Source organism: Pseudomyrmex gracilis, unplaced genomic scaffold, assembly GCF_002006095.1.
Source record: "Pseudomyrmex gracilis isolate BER0280 unplaced genomic scaffold, ASM200609v1 scaffold_150, whole genome shotgun sequence".
Taxonomy (NCBI): domain Eukaryota; kingdom Metazoa; phylum Arthropoda; class Insecta; order Hymenoptera; family Formicidae; genus Pseudomyrmex; species Pseudomyrmex gracilis.
Genome location: NW_018020734.1, coordinates 24,828 through 47,781, shown reverse-complemented (window position 1 = coordinate 47,781; position 22,954 = coordinate 24,828). Strand labels below are relative to the sequence as shown.

At 35.2% G+C, this 22,954-nt stretch overlaps 4 protein-coding genes and 1 long non-coding RNA gene across 8 annotated transcripts in view; 2 read left to right on the top strand and 3 right to left on the bottom strand.

The window, feature by feature from the left end:
• Window positions 1-1,640: 1,640 nt before the first annotated feature.
• Window positions 1,641-7,756, bottom strand: LOC109857196 (DDB1- and CUL4-associated factor 8). Of its 3 annotated transcripts, none has more exons than XM_020433289.1 (12): window positions 7,397-7,756; window positions 5,755-6,590; window positions 5,561-5,686; window positions 5,252-5,472; window positions 5,015-5,158; window positions 4,648-4,871; window positions 3,974-4,139; window positions 3,674-3,836; window positions 3,344-3,474; window positions 3,126-3,245; window positions 2,747-2,863; window positions 1,641-2,591 (listed from the first exon to the last, which is right to left on the bottom strand). In XM_020433289.1, the coding sequence occupies exons 2-12, from the start codon at window positions 6,464-6,466 to the stop codon at window positions 2,427-2,429; spliced, it is 2,289 nt and encodes a 762-aa protein (XP_020288878.1). In that variant the 5' UTR covers window positions 6,467-6,590; window positions 7,397-7,756; the 3' UTR covers window positions 1,641-2,426. The 3 variants fall into 3 exon arrangements, with proteins under 3 accessions (XP_020288878.1, XP_020288876.1, XP_020288877.1); XM_020433287.1 differs by having other exon boundaries at window positions 5,252-5,496; window positions 7,397-7,755; XM_020433288.1 differs by lacking the exon at window positions 7,397-7,756 and adding an exon at window positions 7,032-7,388 and having other exon boundaries at window positions 5,252-5,496.
• A 1,695-nt stretch (window positions 7,757-9,451) lies between these two features.
• On the top strand, window positions 9,452-13,895 carry LOC109857202 (nuclear transcription factor Y subunit beta-like). The gene is made up of 7 exons (XM_020433306.1): window positions 9,452-9,542; window positions 9,642-9,685; window positions 11,433-11,641; window positions 11,758-12,098; window positions 12,184-12,288; window positions 12,384-12,653; window positions 12,834-13,895. Exons 2-7 carry the CDS (start codon window positions 9,680-9,682, stop codon window positions 13,880-13,882), a joined length of 1,980 nt encoding a protein of 659 aa, XP_020288895.1. The 5' UTR covers window positions 9,452-9,542; window positions 9,642-9,679; the 3' UTR covers window positions 13,883-13,895.
• Window positions 13,896-14,620: 725 nt separating this feature from the next.
• LOC109857203 (methionine aminopeptidase 1) lies at window positions 14,621-16,777 on the bottom strand. Its single transcript, XM_020433307.1, has 6 exons — window positions 16,552-16,777; window positions 16,174-16,225; window positions 15,871-16,109; window positions 15,532-15,754; window positions 15,175-15,450; window positions 14,621-14,875 (listed from the first exon to the last, which is right to left on the bottom strand). The coding sequence occupies exons 1-6, from the start codon at window positions 16,660-16,662 to the stop codon at window positions 14,643-14,645; spliced, it is 1,134 nt and encodes a 377-aa protein (XP_020288896.1). The 5' UTR covers window positions 16,663-16,777; the 3' UTR covers window positions 14,621-14,642.
• A 5,726-nt stretch (window positions 16,778-22,503) lies between these two features.
• LOC109857189 overlaps window positions 22,504-22,954 on the bottom strand; it is a 17,966-nt gene continuing 17,515 nt past the window's right edge. Inside the window, exons 2-3 of the long non-coding RNA XR_002250467.1 lie at window positions 22,659-22,722; window positions 22,504-22,591 (exon numbers count right to left, since the gene is read on the bottom strand). This is a non-coding gene — a long non-coding RNA (uncharacterized LOC109857189). The remainder of the gene's footprint in view (window positions 22,592-22,658; window positions 22,723-22,954) is intronic.
• The window catches only part of LOC109857188 (bone morphogenetic protein 1), a 17,481-nt gene continuing 17,034 nt past the window's right edge, over window positions 22,508-22,954 (top strand). For both annotated transcript variants that reach the window (XM_020433275.1, XM_020433274.1), the window contains exon 1: window positions 22,508-22,714. In XM_020433275.1, coding sequence (XP_020288864.1) covers window positions 22,531-22,714 — 184 coding nt within the window. In that variant the 5' untranslated portion in view covers window positions 22,508-22,530. The remainder of the gene's footprint in view (window positions 22,715-22,954) is intronic.

Below are 22,954 nucleotides of genomic sequence, written 5' to 3'. Positions count from 1 at the left end.
ATAAGTTTTATTATTCAATATATGAATACTGTGAATACGGAGGGCGATTATCCGAAATGAAAAGGTAAAAAAACAACAATTGATCGGTTTAAAATATATTTACTTGTCGATATACTCGCCTCCTACCTTGACACACTTTGACCAGCGCTTCTCGAGAGCGCTTATACCGCTTTGGTAGAACGAATTTTTGAGTTCTTCGAAATAGCCATTTACGGCGTCGATAATTTCATTGTTGCTCGAAAATGTCTTTCCACCGAGCCATTTTTCCAAATTTGGAAATAAATGAAAATTGCACGGGGCCAAGTCTGGCGAGTAAGGCGGATGAGGCAACAATTCCAAGTTCAACTCGTAAATTTTAGCCATTGCGACAGTTGAAGTGTGAACTGATGTGTTATCTTGGTGAAAAAGCACTGTTTCCTTGACCAAATGCGGTCGTTTTGTTTTGATTTCGTCGCTTAAACGTTGTAACAAGTCCGCATAATACTCGCCGGTGATGGTTTTTTCTTTTTCAAGATAGTCAACGAAAATTACTCCACGCGCGTCCCAAAACACAGTCGCCATCAGCTTGTCAGGTGATGGAATAATCTTTGCCTTTTTCGGTGGCGGTTGGCCGGTTTCCGTCCACTGTTTCGAATGTTCTTTGGTTTTGGGTGTATAATAGTGAATCCAAGTTTCATCGACCGTTATAAATCGGCGCAAAAAGTCTTTTAAATTACGCTTGAAACGTTGCAAACACTCGGTTGAAATATCTATTCGACTTTGTTTTTGGTCCAGTGTGAGCGACCGCGGCACCCATTGCGCGCACAGGTTCTTCATACCCAAATGTTCGTGTAAGATATTGTACACACGTTCAGATGAGATGTCCACTATCTCTGCTATATCATGCAAGTTCAATCGGCAATCATCTATAACGATTTTATGGATTTTTTGGATCATTGCTGGAGTTGTCACCTCATTTTGTTCACTGTAGTGTGCGTCTTCGCAGTTCGTTTGACTACGTTTGAGATCAGTAACCCACGTGTGCATCGTACTTATCGAAGGAGAAGAATCTCCAAGTACCGCATCCAACTTGGCTTTGATCTGCGTAGCCGATTTTCCTTTCAAAACATAGAATTTAATGACGGCACGAATCTCATTTCTTTCCATATTTACATAAGTCACTTGAGACCGTCTACTTTAAGAAGCTGTCACACAAACACTACGATAAGAAGCCAGCGTTTGACATTTGTCCCTTCGAAGGATGACACTTGTCAACGACACCAGCAATGTGATACTACTGTCGCTATCTGTGCGTCGTTTCGGGTACTTATCAATCGCCCTTCGTATACTAATCTAAACAGATATATATGTTTATATTTATACACGTATATACATATATATCGAATAAGATAAATTATAATCCAGGTATTAATTGCATGATTCTATGTATGACTCACTCTTATTTATTTCTCTAATTAAACTAATTTTTATAAGTCTTTTCTATAATATAATTCCCTTATTTACTCAGGCTCTTGCTCCAAAAAGTTTTATTACATGCCAATAGATATACGATAAAAAATTTCAATTTATCATAAACAAAGGGTAATGCTAATGCATTGATTAGGATATACACATGGAATGATATATATGTGTATATGTTACCTCCCTCCTCAAAAAAAAAAGCATCAAAGAACTCTAAAAAACATTCTCTTCAGAAAATCTTTTTATGGAAGAACATCATATATTTGTATAACAGTAAACTTTATATTTAAAATTGGTATTCTCGAATACCTACAAAGAGAAAGTGACTGTGTGTTCTGATGTTAAAGTTGCGTTACACACCTATGAAATATGTGACATGTTTTTCATATATTGATATAAATTATCAAAATAATGATACACAATCTATTTTTATAGAAACATGGTTAATATTTAAACACTTAATACAAACTAAAAAAAAAACAATCCTATATGTGAGAGTAATGTTAATCATAGTAAACAATATTTCCAAGTTTATAGATCTTCTTTCTGCATTTTTATAATCGTGTTGTAACACTATTATAAAATACTATAATCTCCCGTTGTCTCTTCCGCTAGTCTAATATCATACATTCTATCAAATCACTCCAGTCTTTATATCTATTCGACGTATATTCGAAAATTACGATTACAACCAGAAACCATTACGATAGTTTATCACGCTACCAATTATTTTTCGATCTGATAAAAAAGATTAATTATTAGAATACAGCATCACATAGAATATACATAAGTGCATTTTGATGTCCTGCAACATTGTTTTTTTTCTTATACACTTTGTTGCTACGTAACGCTAACACAATTATTCGATAAAATTTATTGCAGGAGAAATGACTAATGAATGATTTAAAACGCTATATAATTCCCATCACAAGAATATCAAATCGCGTTGAGTGGCATCTCTAATTTTACGATGGAGGGCATTGTATTCGTCCAACGTCGCCACCTTCCGATTGACTGTCACTGTTGTCAGACGAATTCTCATTGGAGGAGTCGTCATCATGATAATCTTCGTCTTCGTCGCCATCCTCATCTTGATTCAGTTCTTCGAGACCATAACGTGAGTAAAAATTCTAGAAGAGAATTGATGACGATAATGAGAGAGCGTAAGAGAGTAAGTTTGTGTACAACTGCATTTTTACAATTTTCATTTCTAGTAAGAAAACATTAATGACACACACGCGCGCGCGCGCACACACACACACAAATAAAAATATAGTTTACTTACTCGTACTCTTTCTCTATGACGAATATGTCGCAGTAAAATCCAGAACAATTGACCATCAGAGCAATCATATACTTGCGCATATTCTTGCTTCCTGTTTCTTACGTTAGATTTGACGCACTTCAAGAAAAATATATTTATTAATGTGCGTGCAAGTACTAGCATTAGTAGTAAAGTAAGAAAACTACATAAATATTACACATATAACGAGAATATATATATAAAACCACACAATTAAAACAAAGAACAAAATATTACACATGAAGTAGAGTGAAAAATACAATCTTGTACCGCTAATGCGACAATCAGTCAATTCCGATAGAAAGAAAAGAGATTCTCCCTCTTTCGCGAAATTGATTTATTGCCAAGTAAGTATACGTACGTTTGCAAATGACTTCATCGTTGGAGGTTCCGCACATGACGGTATCCATATTTTAACATCATAATCTAATCCACTTGTAGCCAAGATGGGAATGTGTGGGTGTCCTTCCAAACAATTTACCTAAAAAAGATATTGTTATAGTTTTTTCTATTTTGTTTTTAAACTTTACAAAAGAAAACTTTTGTGTTTGTTCTGATTATAAAAAATCTAAGACTTACAACTCCTTGTTTATCTCCTGCCATCCATTGCACAACAGCTTCTGTATTTTTGTCCCAAATAAATATATTACCACAATCGGATCCAGAGATAACATATTCGCTTTTGGGTCCAAAGAAATTAACACCCTTTACTGCAATCAAAAAAGACAATAACGTCATGTTTAATACCACCAAATCTCTTGCAGTTATTTAGCAAGTTTGATTTATTGAGTTAGTTTCTCAAAAAGTTTCAAGAAATCTTCAGAAATTGTATAAATTTACAGAAAGATAGAAATTGTAACAAGACCAAAGCATGAAATTTAAAGTCAAAGAAGTACAGATATGACATACCAGTTGCGCTATTTCTATGGCCTTCGTATCTGTGAGCATAATTTACAGGTGTTGTAGACAGTCTATCAAATAGATATATATCTTCGTCATTATACGATGCGAGAATTTCAGTCCCGTTGTAATTATATACAGCGCATGTTACATGAGCATGTTTGTTTCCCTTCTATAAAATCAGCAATAATATAAATTTTAATTGCACAATACACATAGAAAAGTGTAAACTCAAATTACTCTTTAATTATGTGTTCTGTTACAAAAACTTTTATTGTGACAATAAGTGAGTTGTATATTTCAACGTACCAGATGATCGGGATATAATTTGTGAAGCGGCGTCGAAACTTTTCGCCGGTCGTACACTCTCACGTGATGGCAACGGCCGCCGACGCAAAATTCATGACTATTAAAGGGATTCGAATGTATACTGTATAATTGCACTTCTGATGAGCCCTCTTTTACTACTAACAACCTGTAAATAAACAAAACATTTATTTAATATAATATTTTTATATAAAATGTAAAAAAAGAAACATATAAAATGTGCATATTTTAATTTTCAATCTTAAAATGTTTTACTCTTTTTTTTAACCTCCTAATATTTAACAATTTGAACAAGACCAAAATTACCTATTAGTCTCGACCGAGAGCTTATTCAATACAACGGCAAAAAGCAACAGCTAAGCTCACGGTCGACAACTAATAGTGGACCAAACTCACATTCATGCGACAGCGGTTCGCAAAATGTTAAAAAATAAAATACTATAAATAAATTATAATACTATAAATAATACTATAAATATAATACTATAAATAAATATATAAAATAACATGTTTTTAGAAAGAAAAAAGTATAATCAAGAATAAATTTCATTTCTTAGTGTTTTTATGTGATCTTTTTGAACGAAACAAAAAATAGTATTACAAGAAGAGGAATAAACCATAAATGTAAACCAAAAATAATAATATATTTAACTCACTTGTTTGGCTTGCTCTCTCGAATATCTATGGAGAATACTCTTGCATCTTCCCCAGCAGAGAGGACTACATGAGGTGTTTCATGATGCACAGCCAATTTATGCGACGGTCCACGATGTGCCGCCAGTTTCTTCGAAGTGTTATGTTTGATATCTAATAAACGTACTTGACCATCTCGAGCACAAGTCACCATGAGATACTCTACATCTAACGGCAACCATTTAGCCTAAATGCACATGATTAAGTAAAATCAACTTGATAAGAAAGATGGAAAAAACACGTACGATAAAAAAAATTCACAATTCAGGAAGAAACGACCATCTCTAAAAGTAGTTATTGTTTCGTTTAACACAGTATAAAAATACGTACTTGAAACATATTACTTGTATGTCCACTCATAAACCAATGTTGCTTCTTTCCTCTTGCCCAGTCCCAAATAACAACTGTTAAGTCATCAGAGGCACTCGCTAGTAAATTTCCTTTTTGATTGAAATTCAAGGCATTTACGCAACCCTAAAATTAACAACCAAGTGTCAACATATGTGATGCAATTCATTATTGAGCCCAATGTGCACAAATGTAAGTAAAATGAAACAAAGAGTATACCTGATGTTCATTAAGATGATACATAAGTTTGAGACGTTCTACTGCATGTAAAGATCCGTAAAATCTTCGATGAAACAATGGATTGCTACCTATTTGGCGATTTAAAACTTCTGGCACTATGCACCAATTAGGATGCGGTTTCTTTATTTTTAGGCAATTTGGTACTTCATCAGCTAAATCATCGTTCTCCTCTTCTTCTTCATCCCAGTCCTCGTCGTTAGCTGTTCCCCAATCAATTGAATCGTCTGTCAAAATGCACGATTCTATATCTTACTACTAATATGATAAAGATATTCATGTTTTAAATACCTCTCTCATCTTTGTATCGATCAGAACCATCGTTAGATGTTTCAGATTCTTCTCTGCGAGCTCTTGTAGTTTCGTCTAATGGTTCATTAGCGGATTCATTTCTGGTACTGCAAGATGCAACATTTCCTGAAGAAAAAATTAACTTATATTTATATATGATATAGATATATATAAATAATAAATAAATAAATTACCTTCATCTGTGTCAAGTATGGAAGCTTCTCTTGCTGTCTCATTATACAACACATTCCAAGAACTATCTTCATTATCACTTGTAATGTTTCGCCTCTTACGATAATTTCGTTGTTTTACTTTTGATTTGGTTTTTTGAAATGTTACTGTGTCATCACTCATGCTTCCACCACTGTCATTTAAACTCTTGTTCAATTTCTGACGTTTACTTGAATCTTCATCTGAACTGTCATCTGATCTTTCAGTCGATCCACTTTTATCTGAATGAACTTGATCTTTTGATATACTTCGTTTAGTTTTATTCTGATCTGTATGACATGATGCATTTGATTCACTAGCATTAGAAGATGAACTACTATGTGAAGTAGTTGCTTCTGATGTATTAACTGAATTAGCAAGAGCACAGAAAAGTCCTTTTGACGTTTCTTCAGTCTTGTCACACTTATCAATCACCATTTCAATGTCGTCTTCTGTAGAAAGTTCCATAGGCTCTTGAACCTGTGTACTTTGTACAGTTTTGCAAGTGTGATTACAATCAAATTCTATTGTATGACTAGGATCTTTTAAGATGACAGAATTGTTGGCATTTTCTGAGATACTTGCAGTTTGCAAGGTACTTGATTGAATCTGTTTAGACTCTTCATCTTCACTTCTGGTAGGAAGTATCACTTCAGAAATATCACTAATATCTTGCGTTTTATCTTTAGAATCCATAATTTTAATATATATCTATAGTATCAAATAAAGTTTTATCTTTACTTTTCTACAATATTGGAAATCATTTCTTAAAAAAGGTGCAATCTGCACTATTAACCATAATGTATTCTTTAATCCTTATCTGTAAAATATATAAAGGAGAAACATAATAAATACGTAGCATAAAAAATAAAAGAACTTGTACTATGTATCACAATCTTACTAAACCTATTTTATAAATAAATATTACACACACACACACACACACACACAACATAGCATATGTATATATAGCCTAAAATAAAATACTTAAAAATAGTAATAACTTCAAAAACACTTCTTTAAGAAAAGAGAGAGAAAATACTTTTTATCATAAAATTTGCAATAAAGCTTACAAAATATTTATCAATCTAAAATCAAAATACAGCCACATACTAACTGTATGATATAACTTTGTTGCCTAAATAACTACATGTTGCAAAAAGTATATTATAACATTTGTTTGAAAGTATGCACTATTTGCAGTATGTATACAGCTGTTGATTTAATTTTATTACGACTGTCGTTCGTGTGCAATACAAACCTGTTATCAGCAAAAACTAAAAAGTACCATACGCGTAAGATCTATCGCAAATGTTGATTGCATAGAGGTAAGATTCGTAACAACAAGCGCGATTTAATTAATATCTGCGTTAATTAAAACGACGTTACATAAAATTCGTCGTTAATTGTGACGAATTTTTTTTAAACTGAAGTTATGTACTAAAATGGCCAGCATCTACGTAACGTGTGTGCATATATACAACATCGTCTGAAATTGTCTTTTCTGTCCTCGTTAAGGAATATTTCGCGAGACGTGAGTGCTTTGCGACACGACTCACTGGCTCGCAACTCAAATCCAAAACAAAATACAGATTACGTACTTGTTCTGCGTCGAAGAATACTCACCTCGAAATTTTTACTCCACCGAAACTTGACGATGCTTGACGGCTGTATTTAGTTCAGTTCCGTTCACGTTTATGCTGTTCGTACTTGTATGTGTAAACGCAGCTTTAAATAATGACAATATATATTTACGTACACACAGAAACGCGCAACCTCAGCAACCTCTCTCTCCCTTTTGGCTGCTCTGGGCTGCTGATGGAAGAAAGATAAGAAGGGAATAAACGTGCATATACCCAGGCGTATTTAAAAATTCACTACTGAAAATCTATCGTTCACCCATATTATAGATTTTCAGTATTAGCAGTGAATTTTTTAACTGCGTCCCGATATTCACTGCCGTTTTATTAAAAAATCTATAGCTCAAGTCACGTATGTTATGTATTTACTAGTAGCGAAGTTTGGAACACAGCCACAAACTCTTGAGATATTATCCCATGACACGTATTTTTCACGTAACCAATCACATCTTTCTATTCTTCTAGATCTTCAAATAGAAACATCAAACGTTACCGTTAATTGGTTACGCGTTGCGCGTAAAAACAGATGTCGTAAGATCGGTTAACTTTAAAACAGTCTTGAGATTGAATATTTTTCGAAAAAACGAGTTTATAGATTTTTTTTCTATTATTTGTAGATAATCTACGTAGTTTGTTCGACTTTTTTTTGAAAGAAAGTTTTTTTGTGTATCCCCGGCTTAACGCACTAAAAACGATGCAGTAGCTATTCATTTTGCTGCTTTTCTTTAGGAACAGATTGCTGATTGGTTATCACATTGTTTCCCGTCACGCGTAATGGTCCTTGCACACTAGACACGATGAGAGATGAACACCATCCAATCAGAGCTCAACTTTTCTCAAATTTTTCTATGCTCACAATGCTTCGTTGTGTAGTGGAAATTAACAGCGCCTCCGATGCCTAAATGACAAAAAAGTAAAACACAAAAGTGAGACAGATACAATACACAATGAAGAAAGAGACGGAATGAGTCACGTGTTGCTGTGCCACTTGCGCTAGATTATCATAATATCCATTTAACATTAACACACTTATAGCGTTTTCGACCCAATACGTATTGAATCGCTTCCGAAGCGATTAACGACCGTCACTTCATTAAATCAAGCAATAGGATTGGTCGATTTGCCAAATTCACGTCGTCAATCGCTCCAAGAGCAATTAAATCCGACCGGTCGCGAAAATGCTATTAAATACAAAAATAATTTTATAAAATATGTCACATAGTTTCTGCTTCTATATTCCCATTGCACAAGTAAAAATTAACTTTCATTAAATTATTAATAAGAAGCAAAATATATGCAGAATATCAAACTTTTATATATTTTATTACAGAATATACGCAATGAACAGACATAGCATGTACGTAATATTAAATCAAATATAAAAAATTACCAATTAACTTAACTATAATGATTATATTATAGTTAATTATAATGTGTGATTCTACGTGTGTATAACTCATTTTAAATAAACTAAAATAATTTATGAACAGAGAAGATCAGAGTTTTCGCCTGTGACAAAGTGAAATATTATTTATCGTATTATCTATCATGAAATTTGTTTATCAGATATATCTAATAACAAAATAAGATTAATATTTTTTTTAACCAAGAGCTCTAATTGTGCAAAAGTAGAAAATTATATATTAAATTAGAATTAAATTAATAAAATTATAATAAAATTAAATAAAGAAGGTGAGTCATAAGTTTTTATGTAATTTTGTATTTTATTGGATATATTTGATCTGCTTAATAAAATATTGAAGTTTAAACCGGCAGTAGCATATTATCCAAAATGTAACACGCTGAGGTAACCCGATCGATTTTCACATCTTTTTTTGTGTAACTTTGAGAACTTGTAATCTATAGGAAGTTCTAATCGAAAAAGAACAATCACTCTTTTATATAATTGCTTAATTGTTTCATTTTCGAGATTCTACCGGCATTTCTTGAAGCAGCTATCGCTGGTCGACAAGGTGGGAGACTGGTTAGTTTTTGATGATACATTCACTCATTCACAGTATATAAATACAGGACAATGACCTAATTGTGTGTAGAACTCAACGTGCGTCTTTGGTGGTCAATAACCCACGCGCACAATTTATATTATTATTTTTTTATATACATATCTATAGGTAATAAATTTAAAACTATACATCAAATCGATTTTTGCTCTACTGATCTATACGTAGAGAAAAAAGATTATTTTTGTTAATAACAATTGTACTGTGCAGTTTTACACGCGTTGCAGTTTTCAAGAACATAATTAATTATGAAGGTAAGACCTTGCATCTCTAACAAATTATAAAACACACACCACACGAATTAGATATCGCTTATTCAAATTGTAACACATATTTATGCTGTCATTTGTTCGATGTTTTGCTGTCAGTGTGTTTAACATATTCAAATTTAAATCTGCTCGTTTTTTGTCAGTAGATCATTATATTTGTCTTCCGAAATTTATTGCGGGTGTTTTTAACAAAATCTACATACATGTATTGTTTGTTTGATTCACACGGTGTAATACATATGATAAACTATTTTTATTAGTGCAGAACTATATAGTATCTACATGTGTATATTATGTATCTAATTTACATTGGTGATTAACTTTGTTACTTAGACTTTATATTACAACTATTTTTTTACATAATACAATGTGCCCCACAATATGTGCCATAATATGAAAACTTGGTGAAGATCTTTCTCTCTCTCTCTCTTTGTTACTGTCGAAAAAGAATTGCCAAATTTCTACTTGCTACATACATACAAAAATTTCCGTTAGTAAGATTAAAATATTAATTATATTATACATTCAATGATTTTTCAGCAGAAATAAAACGGTCTGCTATTGTTACAATTTGACAGTAGATTAATCGTCAAACGATCGAACAAATGCTGCTAACAGCAGATTGAGCATTAGAAACTGAGCAGAATCTGCTGTCTTTTCTGCCATTTAAATATTTGTTGTAACAATTAAAATAGATCAAGGTGTACTATTTAAAATGCATGTTGCAATATTTAAATAACAGAGAAGTAGCAAACTATTATTTCTTCTACCGCTGACACTTTGCTTCTTGAATAATTGAATAAAATAACTCGGCAATTAATAACTATATTATTTAAAAAATGTTTGTTATTTTAACAAATATATTCAGAGCTGCAGCGCCTATAGCGCCCGCTAATGATCTGTTCCACACTATATAGTTACGCGACGCTTTATTATTAATAACAGAAAAAGTATGTATACACACTATGTTGTTGCTCCTAGACGCGTATTTAGATATTTTCCACACAGTTTTCTTCATTTGATTATGCACTTGTGTGAACGGAGGGGGGAGGGGAAGAGCAACAATCGCACTCTGCTCGATTCCTTGTTTGAACCGGCCGCGAACGTCTCTAATTTGCCACGACATTCCGATAACAGTTTCCGCGCGTTTTCTTCTCGATCTTGTTCCTGTGAACTGGTTGCGCTTGCTTTTTCCTCATCAAAGTAGCACAGTGCCCTACTTTTGATATCCAACTACTATTTGCAGCAATTTTCTCTTTACGCGCGCGCGCGCACACACACACACACACACACACACACACACACACACACACACACACACACACACACACACACACACGCGCGCGCTCACGCTGTTCGTAACGGTTATACGGCCTCGAGAATTATACTGCAGACGTGTTGATATTATAGTACCGTAAAGACAATAGGTCCGTCGCGTGTCACTCGTCTTTCTTTCCTTTCCTCAACTTTCCGTCACGTAATATTTCACATTCTTGCTCTATCGGTTGCTTCGAGAGTAGAATAAATAACAAATTATGTACTATAGAAATGTCAATTCAAAATAAAAAACGTATAATCGATATTTTATTTATTATTTCCTCATATTCTTCCTCTCGATTTCGAACGCGTTTACTTGCGCGCTTGCTTCTTGTTGTGTTGCGTTCTCGAATTATTTCGAGAAGTAGTATAACTTACATATAGACAGAAGATAAAAAATATATTTCATTATTAGACACTCAGTTGGTTTTGCTGGCTCCTGGTTGCGTTTGTCTGCCTTTCTGAGGCAAAGAACAAGATCAAAAGGCCGTTATCTTTACCATACTCACATATCGTAATGAGACGGCCTCGACCCATCAGTCACAGAACATCCATGGGTAATACTATTTATATTGGTGGTAATCCTTCCCATCAGAGAATTCCTTATAAGCACGCCATGTACAGGTAAATGTTTCAAAATAGGCACTTTTAATCATTATATATATATATATATCTATATGTGTATATTTTCGCGTGTATATGTGTATTGTGTGTATACACACACGCACGAATGACTTTAGAATTCGTCGACCCACGATGTACAATGCTCTGTCAATCACGTGGAAGAATCAACATCCGATACGAGCACCTCTGAATAATGGTGTTAATTTACCGCAACGTGCTCCTGCCAAGGACTTTTATTCTATAAACAAGTTAGCAGAATATAATTCGGAATATAGACCGGGACTTGTAGTTTTACCGACCATTCATCGAGAAGACATCGACGATGACAAAGGACCCATTCATACAATTCCCGCGCCAAATCTGAGCCTAGCGGCGGAACCTTACGGGTCGCTAATTAATTCGGAAGAGACCGCTGATCGCCGCCTAATGGCGACCAATTACAACATTACTGCGCAAAGTAAGTTTGTTTTTAATTTTTTAATAATTAAGTGCATCACAGTGTCGTTCGCTAAATCGAACATCACGATGACTCGATTGCACAGATTCTATGACAAACAACTTTGGACTAGCCACGCGTGGTGAGAATTTGTTGTCGCAAGGAACGAGCCATCCGACTCTGTCGCAACATCAGTACGAAGTTACCGAAAGTAATGACGTGATTCTCAGTCACAAAATTTAGATGTAACAAAGCTATATTCGTTCCTACTTAACAATCCTTATTAACAATCCGACTATTTTCTAGCGAATCAGCCTATTCAATCGAACACAGATATCATAACGCCGAATGTACCATTTGCTCACTCGAACGTGCCGCCAATACAAACACCTCTTCATAGTTTTCTGCACGTCGGATTTCCGTCCGTTCAAACACCGTACGCTATGACACAACAGGTTCCGGGGGATCTCCACGGTCATTCAACTTCGACAGGACCGTTTTCAGCACCGTTATCGGCTACGCAACTTTATGATCTATTGAACACTTCTCCACACAATGTGAACCAATATTTATCAGGTAATAACTTGTGTTTACAAGAACATGTATGCAAGCCGACATGGGAGGAAATTGCAACACATTAATGATTGTAAAATTTATTACGTACAAATATTATGACGCGTATATTTTGATGATTCATGTTTTGAAAAAATATCTAAACTAATATTATTAACAAAGAGAATCTCTTATCATTATTAGATCAGCAACACCTTCTCCAGCATCAACTTGGCCAAAGTTTTCAACCTTATTTAGACGCGGCAATCAATTTTCCCCATCCACAAATGCATTCTTTCAATTATGATGAACAGGCTAATCAGTTACAACAACAACAACAACAACAACAACAACAACAACAACAACAACAACAACAACAACAACAACAACAACAACAACAGCAGCAGCAGCAGCAGCAGCAGCAGCAACAACAACAACAACAGCAACAACAACAACAACAAAACCAAAACGTTTTATTCGATCGAAGTTATGTCCCGGAAAGTGCCATACCGGATTATAATCTTGATTCAGCGGAATCTTCGATAGACGTACAAAATGACGTACACGAAGATTTGACATATCCCATGAGTGAGATCGAGTTTGAAAACAATATTGGATATGACAAAATTCATCAAGAAAAAACTCCGGCGGCACACGTCAATGAAGCGGCTGATAAGAATGATATACCGACAAAATTCTACACAGTACTTCCTAATAAAGAAGCTGCTGAAAAATTAGCCGTACTAGCTGCTGCTGGTAACATAAATAGTTATCTTATAGATCGGCTTCGCAAACAAGAAAAGGATGTACAAAGAAATAATGAAATGCCGTTTAATCATAAGAACAATGAGGACAATGATAATGACGGTGATAGTGACAATGATGATGTTGTTGATGATGGTGATGACAACAACAACGAGAATATAAACAAGCAGATAAAGGATGATCAACAGTGGGAGTATAATTTACAAAAATCGCAACAGGAAATTCAGCAGGACTACCAAAATCAAAGCAATAAGATACAAAACAATAAACCTTTGCAAATTACAATACCTGACAAAGTCGATACTTACGTTAGAAGTAATGACACAATGCAGAATACAGAAAGCGATGTGTATATAGAATATGAATACGAAAATGAAGACGAAGAAAATAAAGATTCGCCTGGCGCCATGTTATTTGATGAACAAACGTTTTCTCACGCTAATTCCCACAAAGAATTTGGTAGTCGTCTGCGGAAACTTGTGAGATAAATGTATCTACATATGTGCAATAACATTTTTCAAGCGATTTACTTATGAGAATGAATCTATTGTTTTGCGACGTTGAGCCAATCCAAAATTGATCGAAAAGTATAGGAAACCAAAAAAGCCAATATAACATCTAACATACTACTCTTTTTTATATTTGAAGAAAATATTTATATCAATATAATTGTAATATCTACGTTCAATTAAAATTTTTTACAAAACACAATACTGCTACAAAAAAAAAATATGTTGATTCCTGTAATTTAAAGTTTCAACATGCAAATATATGTAATATTAAATTAGTTAATACACAGTCGAATTTCTCTCTATTGTTACTTTGTTAAGACTTCTCCGTATTGTGATTCACTTCGAGTCTGTAGCAATAGTTTAGCGCTACGTAGCGGGATGTTAGAGAGAAAAAAAATTATTCAAAATAAAGAAAAACTCGCGATACGTGAAAAGAGATTCGACTGTCATATTATGTAATATAATAATACGTAAAGTATTACGTAACAATAGACTGTTTAGTTTTTATTACTGTACATTCGCAAAAGCAGAAACTTTACAAAGATATTGTGATTTGTAAAATTTCAATACACATAATATTTCTTATATCAGATATCTATCGATTTTTAATGGTTGAATTTTATTTATATATAGTGGCTGATTTTCAATATTCAGTACGTATGACGTGAACTTTAGATTTTCAGTACTGTCAATGAATATCGAAACGCAGCCGGTGTAAAGAAATTAAAAAATACTACTACAAACAATCCATGAACCATGGCCTACCATTGTTTGTTAGTCGTTTTGTGAGAATGTCACAACCGGTCTCCGTTACTAAAAGCGTGTGCTCAAATTGCGCCGACCATTGACCATCCAAGGTAACAGCGGTCCAATTATCAGGCCATGTTTCATCCTTCCAAGTACCTTGAGATATCATTGGTTCGATGGTGAAACAATGCCCAGCTTTCATAATGCCCACTGCTTTGTTTTCTAAAATTAAATTTTATATACTTTTATAGAAAACTTATATTATGGTGATATAACTGAGTAAAAAAAAAAAAAAAAACTGATTTCACATGCAAACACGAGTCAAAAATATAAATAACTTAATAAAAATATTCGAAAACACAATTTTAAAGTAATTTATATAAATGAAATAATACAAAAGATAAAATAGAATATAAGAAACTTTTCAACTTATTTTGCATGTGTGATCAGTACTTTTTCAGTTTTACTACTAGTTTGGAAATCTTCTCTATTAATAATGTTATGATATGAGAGATACTTACTGGCATAGTGTGGCACATTGGGCACTGTGTGAAACAAACGATGAATTCCATGACCGCAATAACTACGAACCACACTGAAGCCATTAGCATGTGCGTGCTTTTGAATTACATTACCAATTTCTCTGTACTTTTCGCCAGGTTTCACAATATCAATAGCTTTGGACAAGCACTCGTATGTCACTTCTACTAATTTTTTTATTTCTGGCTTTACATTGCCTATCAAGAAAGTTTCATTCAAATCTCCATGAAAACCGTTATGGTATACGGTAACGTCCACTGAAAAGAATAATTAAAACACTTGGCTTACGTTTTGTAGCTGATAATACCGTTTAACATATTTGTTAACAAATACAGTACCATTACAAATATCACCATCTTGCAAAGGCCGAGTGTCAGGAATCCCGTGACAAATGACTTCATTGACAGAAGTACAACAACTGGCGGGAAATTGATAATAGTTTAATGGTGACGGATAGCAGTCCCTTTCAACGCAAGCTTCGTGCACTATTCTATCGACCTCGGCTGTTGTAACACCTACGTCACATGTTTTTGCCGCCTCATCCAATACTTCTCGACCAAGCTATGCACAAATTAATCTGAAGTTACTGTATTTATAAAAATGATCAAGACATCAAAATAATGATACTTTCATAGGTCAGAGAATTCACAATCTATGTTACTTAATAGCCACAGTACCTTGCATGCAACTCTCATTCCTTCTATCTCCTCATCATCGAGAATTTTTATTTGACCAGATCCTTTTACAGCTTGCTCGCTAAGTGGTATCCCAGCTGGATGTACGGCATAATCTGGTCGATTAATATACTCAGGAACCTCTCTGCGTAGTTCCTTTTTGTGCGGGCGTAATTTTCCAGTATAATTGTAGGATGGCCAAGGATTATAAGTGTTGGAAATTTTGTTTCCATCTTCTCCTTCTAATTGTACATACAATTGTAAAATGTGACAACAAAAATATACTTTTATAAGGCTTACACTTACTTGCTAGTTGATGAATAACTTTATGAGTTTTCCAACTTCCTTTAAAGCAATCCTATAAGATTGAAGAGTGCTATGTTAATTAACAGTATCCAAAAGCTGTCTTAAAAACAATATAATAAACTAGTATTCAACAATAAGTAAACATTTAAAATAATATCTAATATGTTACAATTAATCTTATACACAATATTTATATAAGAAAATTTATGTAAAAACTATTACAAAATGAAAAAAACTTTTACAGTTGCAAGCAAACTTTTGTTTGTTTACTTGTTATTTTGCAATATTTAATATACATTATGTAATATGTAATGGAGAAAATAAAATTCAGGAAGCAAATGACTTGTTAAATCTAAAATATAAATAAACGTATCTCACTTGACTACAGAAATATGAACCCTGGATGCCGAGTTTCAAGCAAGTTGGACATTGCAAACTTGCGACCGCATTGCAGCCGGGTGTCTCGCACATTCCAAGCGCTAACGACATTATTTATTTATATTTACTTTTTTCCTATCAAAACCGCGTATAATGGCGTGTGACACAGCTGAACTAAGCAGAATCAGGCATTAAAGTTCCTTCCTTTACCGCGATCTTCGAACTTCCTTCTTCTGAAATAGCACTTTGTTCAAGCACAGATCACACTGCGGATAGCGACCTCGATTGCTGTCGGCGATTGACCAATGATGAGTCGGCCAATCAGAACAAAAAAAAAAGGCAATTTGAAGTTTAGTGAACTTTGTTTTGATTGGTCACATTCCAACCTAATCTTAATTCTAATTTGCATGGCGGACTTAACTTATTGAGATCGAATTATTCTTTTGACGTAAAGCCTCTTGCACAATGAAAGAAATAGCAATAGCGATAGAAATAACACCAGCTTTAAAAAGTTTATATTTATTTATAAATAACGGCAGAAACAGCAGAATCTAACATGTATCAATGCAGATCAGAAAACGGAATAAACAATAGCGATAAAATATCCGACGAGTTGGAATTCTGTGTCTATTGCTTATCGCTATCACTATTCCCTCGCATTGTGCAAGGGGGTTAACTTTTCCTCTTTCCCTACTCTATGATACGAACTGCGCGACACTGTATTGACTACTGTTGACCGGCCCAATGGTCTCGCGGCCTTAGGCCTGTTCTACAATACAGTCGTAAGCTGTAAGTCGTAAGAAATCGACCAATTACAGACTAATTACAGAAGAATACTTGATTGTGATTGGTCAATTTCTTACAACTTACGGCTTACGACTGTATTGTAGAACAGGCCTAAGTGCTGCAAACCCGGAAGTCCCGAGTTCGAATCCGCTCACCACCTAAGAATTTTTCCGGGCCGGTCTCTTTCAACCGAGTTTATCGGTTGATCGGCGAACTAAATCGGACTTCCAAAAATTAATTCGGGTGTAATCCCGCATTAATTCCCCTCCCACAAAGCGATCATAGGGTGCGTTCAGATAACTCAACGGTTGAGAGATCATCACTTATGATAGGACTATTCTTCAAAATCTGATGCGGTTCCAAAAGTATGATCCAATCAGAAGTGATTATCTCTCAACCGTTGTGGAACTGTTGAGTTGTCTGAACCACGAAGTAAGAGTAAGGAGATCGAACTTCATAGCGCGCGAATGGAGAAAGTGGTCCCGATTCTGACGCCTAATTGGGAGGGAATCCGCTCAAAGGAATAGTTTCTTACGGTTGGACGCCATTTGCAAAACTACCACATGTACACGTTAGTATATGTAAATGCATCTGTCACGCTGCACACTGCGCACTGTGCAATCTCTTGTGACATATCCGCAGCAGAAAGATGAACTATAAAATGACGTAAACTTTTAAATAATTGAAGGATATATAAAGTATTTATATATTTAGGACAGTAAGTAAATATAACATAATTGATATATAAATAATACATACAACCTGAAAATTTTTATTAAATAATAACCAAAAAAATTTATAAGAACATTTTCTTTAGTAATACAAATAAAACAAATTTAAATATTATGATAATTATAAATATATTCCCAGCAAACACAAAGTAACAGTAACGTAACATTAATATTATAATTTCCCACTCAACGATGTAACTGCAATGTAACATGCCTTGTACGTAACAGTTACATTGTTGAGTGGGACATTATAACATTAATGTTATGTAACTGTTACTATGTGTTTACTGGGTTAGTACCAGGTTTTATTGCCAACTTCTTTGCATGGATGAACATAAGATATCTTTTTGAGAAGACTTTGAATCTGATGTATGCTGTCCACTTTTCCACTGAGACAATCAATTTCTTTTTCTCCAATGAAAACCTGCAATATACATACATTTTAATATCTATTTTTAATACAGCAAGTGTACATCTTTCAACATAACAAAACAAATAAAATAATCCTCTACTAATCTCACTAATACCTACTTAACGCATACTCACTGTCCTAGGTGTAAAAAGACTTCTTTTTCTGGAAACATGTTTCCCTCCTTTGGTCTCGCATCCACGTATCCAGCATGCCATGATTTGTAAAGAAACAAAACTGACAGATAAAGTTAGGTTACGTTACTAATTGCAAATGGCGTCCAACCGTAAGAAACTATTCCCTTGAGCGGATTCCCTCCCAATTAGGCGTCAGAATCGGGACCACTTTTATATCACGGAGTTCGATCTCCTTACTCTTACTTCGTGGTCTGAACGCACCCATAGTCACAACACCTCGAGCACGAGCCTGACACAGATGAGCACGCTCACTGTGAAAAAACAGACGGCCGTGTATCGCGTGGTAGTAGTAAACTGCACATCCCCCTCTCGGTGGTTTGGTTTTGGTGCGTTTGTGGCTCTTGGACCGAAATCGGTTAGTCATCCATATACCAGTCTGTGAATGTAGATATAAAGAATAAAGAATGTTATAGTAATGTTAGATATAAAGAATAAAGAATGTTAAAGCAGAGAGAAGCCTGAGAGCGGCCATGCAATTGTAGTTTGTTATGACGGTTTCAACCGCTGGTTTTAGCCGTATTTCCACAAAAGTGGAACTCGAAGACCGTTTTCCATGAAACTCAAGTCGCAGGTCTCGTGGAACTGATCAATCACGTCGGTCGATTGGCTGATTTGACTCTGCAATTGGTCAATTCCACGAGATCTAAGACTTGCGTTTAATGTAGAACGGCCTTTGAGTTCCACTTTTGTGGAAATACAGCTAAAACCAGCGGCTGAAACCGTCGTAAGAAACTACAATGGCATGGCCGCTCTCAGGCTTCTCTCCGGTTATAGTAAAAATATGTGCTAAGAAATCTAAAAATTATGTTATCGATTGAAGAAGACCGAGAATCGATACTTTCGCGACGACGATTACTCACTGTTTGCACATCCCTCTCCCCCCATTCGTTCTGAGAATATAAAGACTTCAAACTGGCATATGCTCCTCTCGTGAAGGGGCTTTGCGCCATTTAAGCAAAGAAGAAGCAACACTGTATTGCGCATACACATATCATGTATGTAATATATCGCCATATATATAATACTTCTATATTGCTAGTCGCGTATCTTCGCAATGAGAGGCACGAGGCCCGAGAAAGAGAGACGCACGAAGTCCAAATATGGGCATAGATAGTCGAGCGTCATTATGCGCAGGCGCGTTTACTAAGCGAGTGCGAGCGAGACAAAGCATTGGAAAGTGAGACAGAAAGAACGCGAGCATGGACCTACGCGAGAAAGAGAAATGCCCAAGTGTGCTTCCCCCTGTTTCGTTATTACTGGCAGTACTGAAAATTTATAAGTTCACGTTACGTATCCTATAGATTGTTCAATACTGCCAGTAATAACGAAACAGGACCCTTGAATGTTCACCGCATGCGCACAAAGCAGCTGGACCTTGCGCGAGAGAGAGGCTACTATTGTCTGCACCGTAACGTTTAGACTTGAGATCGGCACTCTACTAGCGATATATTAGTATTACATATATGCTTTTTTCTCTTTCCCTATTCTATGACACAAACTGCGCAACACTGTATTGCGCATACACAAGTGACTTTAGTCACGTGTTGTTCTTCCTCTCCTCCCTGGGGTACGTTCCAAAATCTTACCTTGGTAACCGAAAACTATAGTACACGTGACGTAAAATATAGCATTTTAGTAATCAAGGTAGGATTTTGGAACGTACCCCTGACACGTGACTTTCCTTTAGTCACGTTTTTAAAGAAACGTGTCTAACTAAAGTCAGAGAGAAGACTGAGAGCGGCCAGGTCTATAAGAAAATGTGTAATTGCTTTTCTGCCTTTTAAGTCAGCGCAATGTTCATGAGTGGCGCACATTGGCAATTACGTAGCCATGTCCACGAACGACTTGTCGGTACGTACGTTATGTTTAAACGTGGACATGGTTCTATCATGTGCTATGTCCACAACAATTGGCTATAAATTCGGACAGAGAATATATCGTAACAGAGCCGCGGTTATATCTGCAAGACAGGAAGACGTACGGTTTGAAAACAGATACTGTCATACTCGACAAATTGACATTAAGTCTCAAATAGATCTGTTCAACGCAGGTTTTTGGTCCCAATTTAAATCAGCTCTGCTCGAAGTTTGATGTTCGACTCTTTCTTGAGAACTGGTTTTTTATATTTTTTCTGTCATATTGTTAACAGTTGTGAAACTACATTAGATCTGTGATCGATTTGACAAGTCGATCGCAAAAAGGAACAAAATCTGTTCTCGACAGACAGTTAATAAGATTCATAAAGCTAAGTGTAGAAACATTATGAATTATAGTGAATAAAATAAAATATTGTAAGTGCAACATCTTTGTAAGTGTTTTGTTAAATAAACTGTTTTTGTTTTACTAATGTGTTACAGATCTTACAATTGATACCGGAGATATAATAAAAACATTGTAACATAGGATACGATATAAAAAAAAAAAAATCATTTTATACATTTCGCGTATTTATCCTCAACAAATATACTTATTCGCGGAAGGTTTCCGGATAACGACACGGATTTACGGATCGACAACCACAAGCAGAATTCCTAACAAGTAATATCTCACTCTCTTGTACATGACAGTAATCCGATACTTGTGTGACCGATATAGTTATACAGAGAGAGATATGTGTAAAACACATGTGTTCCAGGATGTAGAACTGAATTATTATGTACACATTAGGATTTTGGAATATTCATATCAGGGCGCTTTACACGTGCGCTCACGCACAAACGCATTAGAAATTTAACTCGCGCGTAAGATTGCTATTTTTTATGCAAGGATAGAATATAAACGTAGATTTGTAAAATCCACTATTTATAAATTTAACATTTCAATTAGTCGAATTTGATCCATCGAAGATTATTATAACATGAAATTTTCTCTAATAATATAATAATAATAATAATAATATAAATATATGCATAAACTTTTGTTTGTTGCGTGAGTACGTGTGAGCATCGGTATAATGTGTAAACTCGATAAATTAGAAATCATAAATCAAACCGTAGAAAGAGGACATAATGTCCCTCTCTTCTCTCTCTCTCTGAATATAAATTACAGATTAGCGCACACGTGCGTGCGTGCGTGTGTGTATGTGTTACTTATTGTCGATTAATGTATGTATTTCCCTGTTACGGCTAATCTCGACATCAATGAGTATTGAATAATCTCTTCACAGTCCGTGCGTATCGTAACACGGAAGCTCGGTCAGTGTTTCGGCCACCCTCGCACTGGCCGTTTTGCGAGGGAGCAAACCGGTTGTTCCTGACATCCCTCTCTGTATATGGATATGTACACACACGTGCACGTATATAACTACATGTAAGCCAACACAGAGAGACAGACGCGAAAGGTGTGTGCGTGTGGATGCGCGTGCGCGTGCGCCCCCTCTTTCTCCATCCCTCTCTCGGCTTAATACCAGTGCGAGCGCGCGCTTTCGAACGATGCGTCGTGTCTGTCGCGAGGAACGATCAGTCTGTTCTTCACATTCCCCATGTAAGGACGATCGTTGTCTGCTCCGTTCAACAGATCACGCCGTAAACTTTAACCGTATATTTATCACTCGAAATGAACGCGCGACGCGTCGCGACAAAGAGCAAATAACGTGGCTGTTAAGTTGCAGTTAATCCGCGTGAACGCGAGGATTCGCGATTATGCGACTACAATTTGTTCTTACTTCTACACGAAATGAAAGTGCATTGATGTGATCGATGATTCGGCCAAGTCAAAAATACAACGCTACGTTATTTAAAAAAAATTGGGCCCGGTATTTCTGTCTTAATGTAAAAATGCATACATATGAACAGTAGTAGGGCATCGGTTTTGTTATGAATACCACCTGGTATTCAAGATCGTTTTCGTCGTCGAGATGAAACCATTCTTGATATTCACGACCATTTGTCTGCTGGTGAAAATCATCGATTGTCGAGCTGTAGAAAATGATAAATATCAACGCGATAAACGACGACGCAAGTTTTCCATCGAGGAGCTACTCACATCTAAGTTTTCGCATGCTATTACCGGAGATTTGGATATTGATATCTGCAAAGCTGGTAAGTTTCTGAAAAAAAAAGAAGAACGATATACATTTACACGCGCATACACATACACACACACAAACTGCCGTTAATTAGTGTATGGAAATCACGCGTTCTTATATCTAATGAATAAAACATCTATAATTTCATTATTAGGATTATTTTAAAATTATAAGATAATGCTCTATTTTTTAAGATACAATAATAATAACTAAATAATCAAAGAGAGCCGTGAATTAGAATAATTTTTGAATT

Bases quoted from the DNA above. Each gene is read 5' to 3' on its own strand.
- LOC109857203 (XM_020433307.1), bottom strand. From the start codon at position 16,662: ATGTCGTTAGCGCTTGGAATGTGCGAGACACCCGGCTGCAATGCGGTC. The intron at 16,226-16,551 runs GTGAGATACGTT...TCAATCTTATAG, and splicing joins GTTCATATTTCTGTAGTCAA to GATTGCTTTAAAGGAAGTTG. The intron at 15,451-15,531 runs GTACTGTATTTG...TATTCTTTTCAG, and splicing joins AGATGGTGATATTTGTAATG to TGGACGTTACCGTATACCAT.
- LOC109857196 (XM_020433287.1), bottom strand. From the start codon at position 6,466: ATGGATTCTAAAGATAAAACGCAAGATATTAGTGATATTTCTGAAGTG. The intron at 3,837-3,973 runs GTACGTTGAAAT...CTGATTTTATAG, and splicing joins AATTATATCCCGATCATCTG to AAGGGAAACAAACATGCTCA. The intron at 3,246-3,343 runs GTAAGTCTTAGA...TATCTTTTTTAG, and splicing joins CAGGAGATAAACAAGGAGTT to GTAAATTGTTTGGAAGGACA.
- LOC109857202 (XM_020433306.1), top strand. The intron at 12,099-12,183 runs GTAAGTTTGTTT...TCGATTGCACAG, and splicing joins TTACAACATTACTGCGCAAA to ATTCTATGACAAACAACTTT. The intron at 12,289-12,383 runs GTAATGACGTGA...ACTATTTTCTAG, and splicing joins TCAGTACGAAGTTACCGAAA to CGAATCAGCCTATTCAATCG.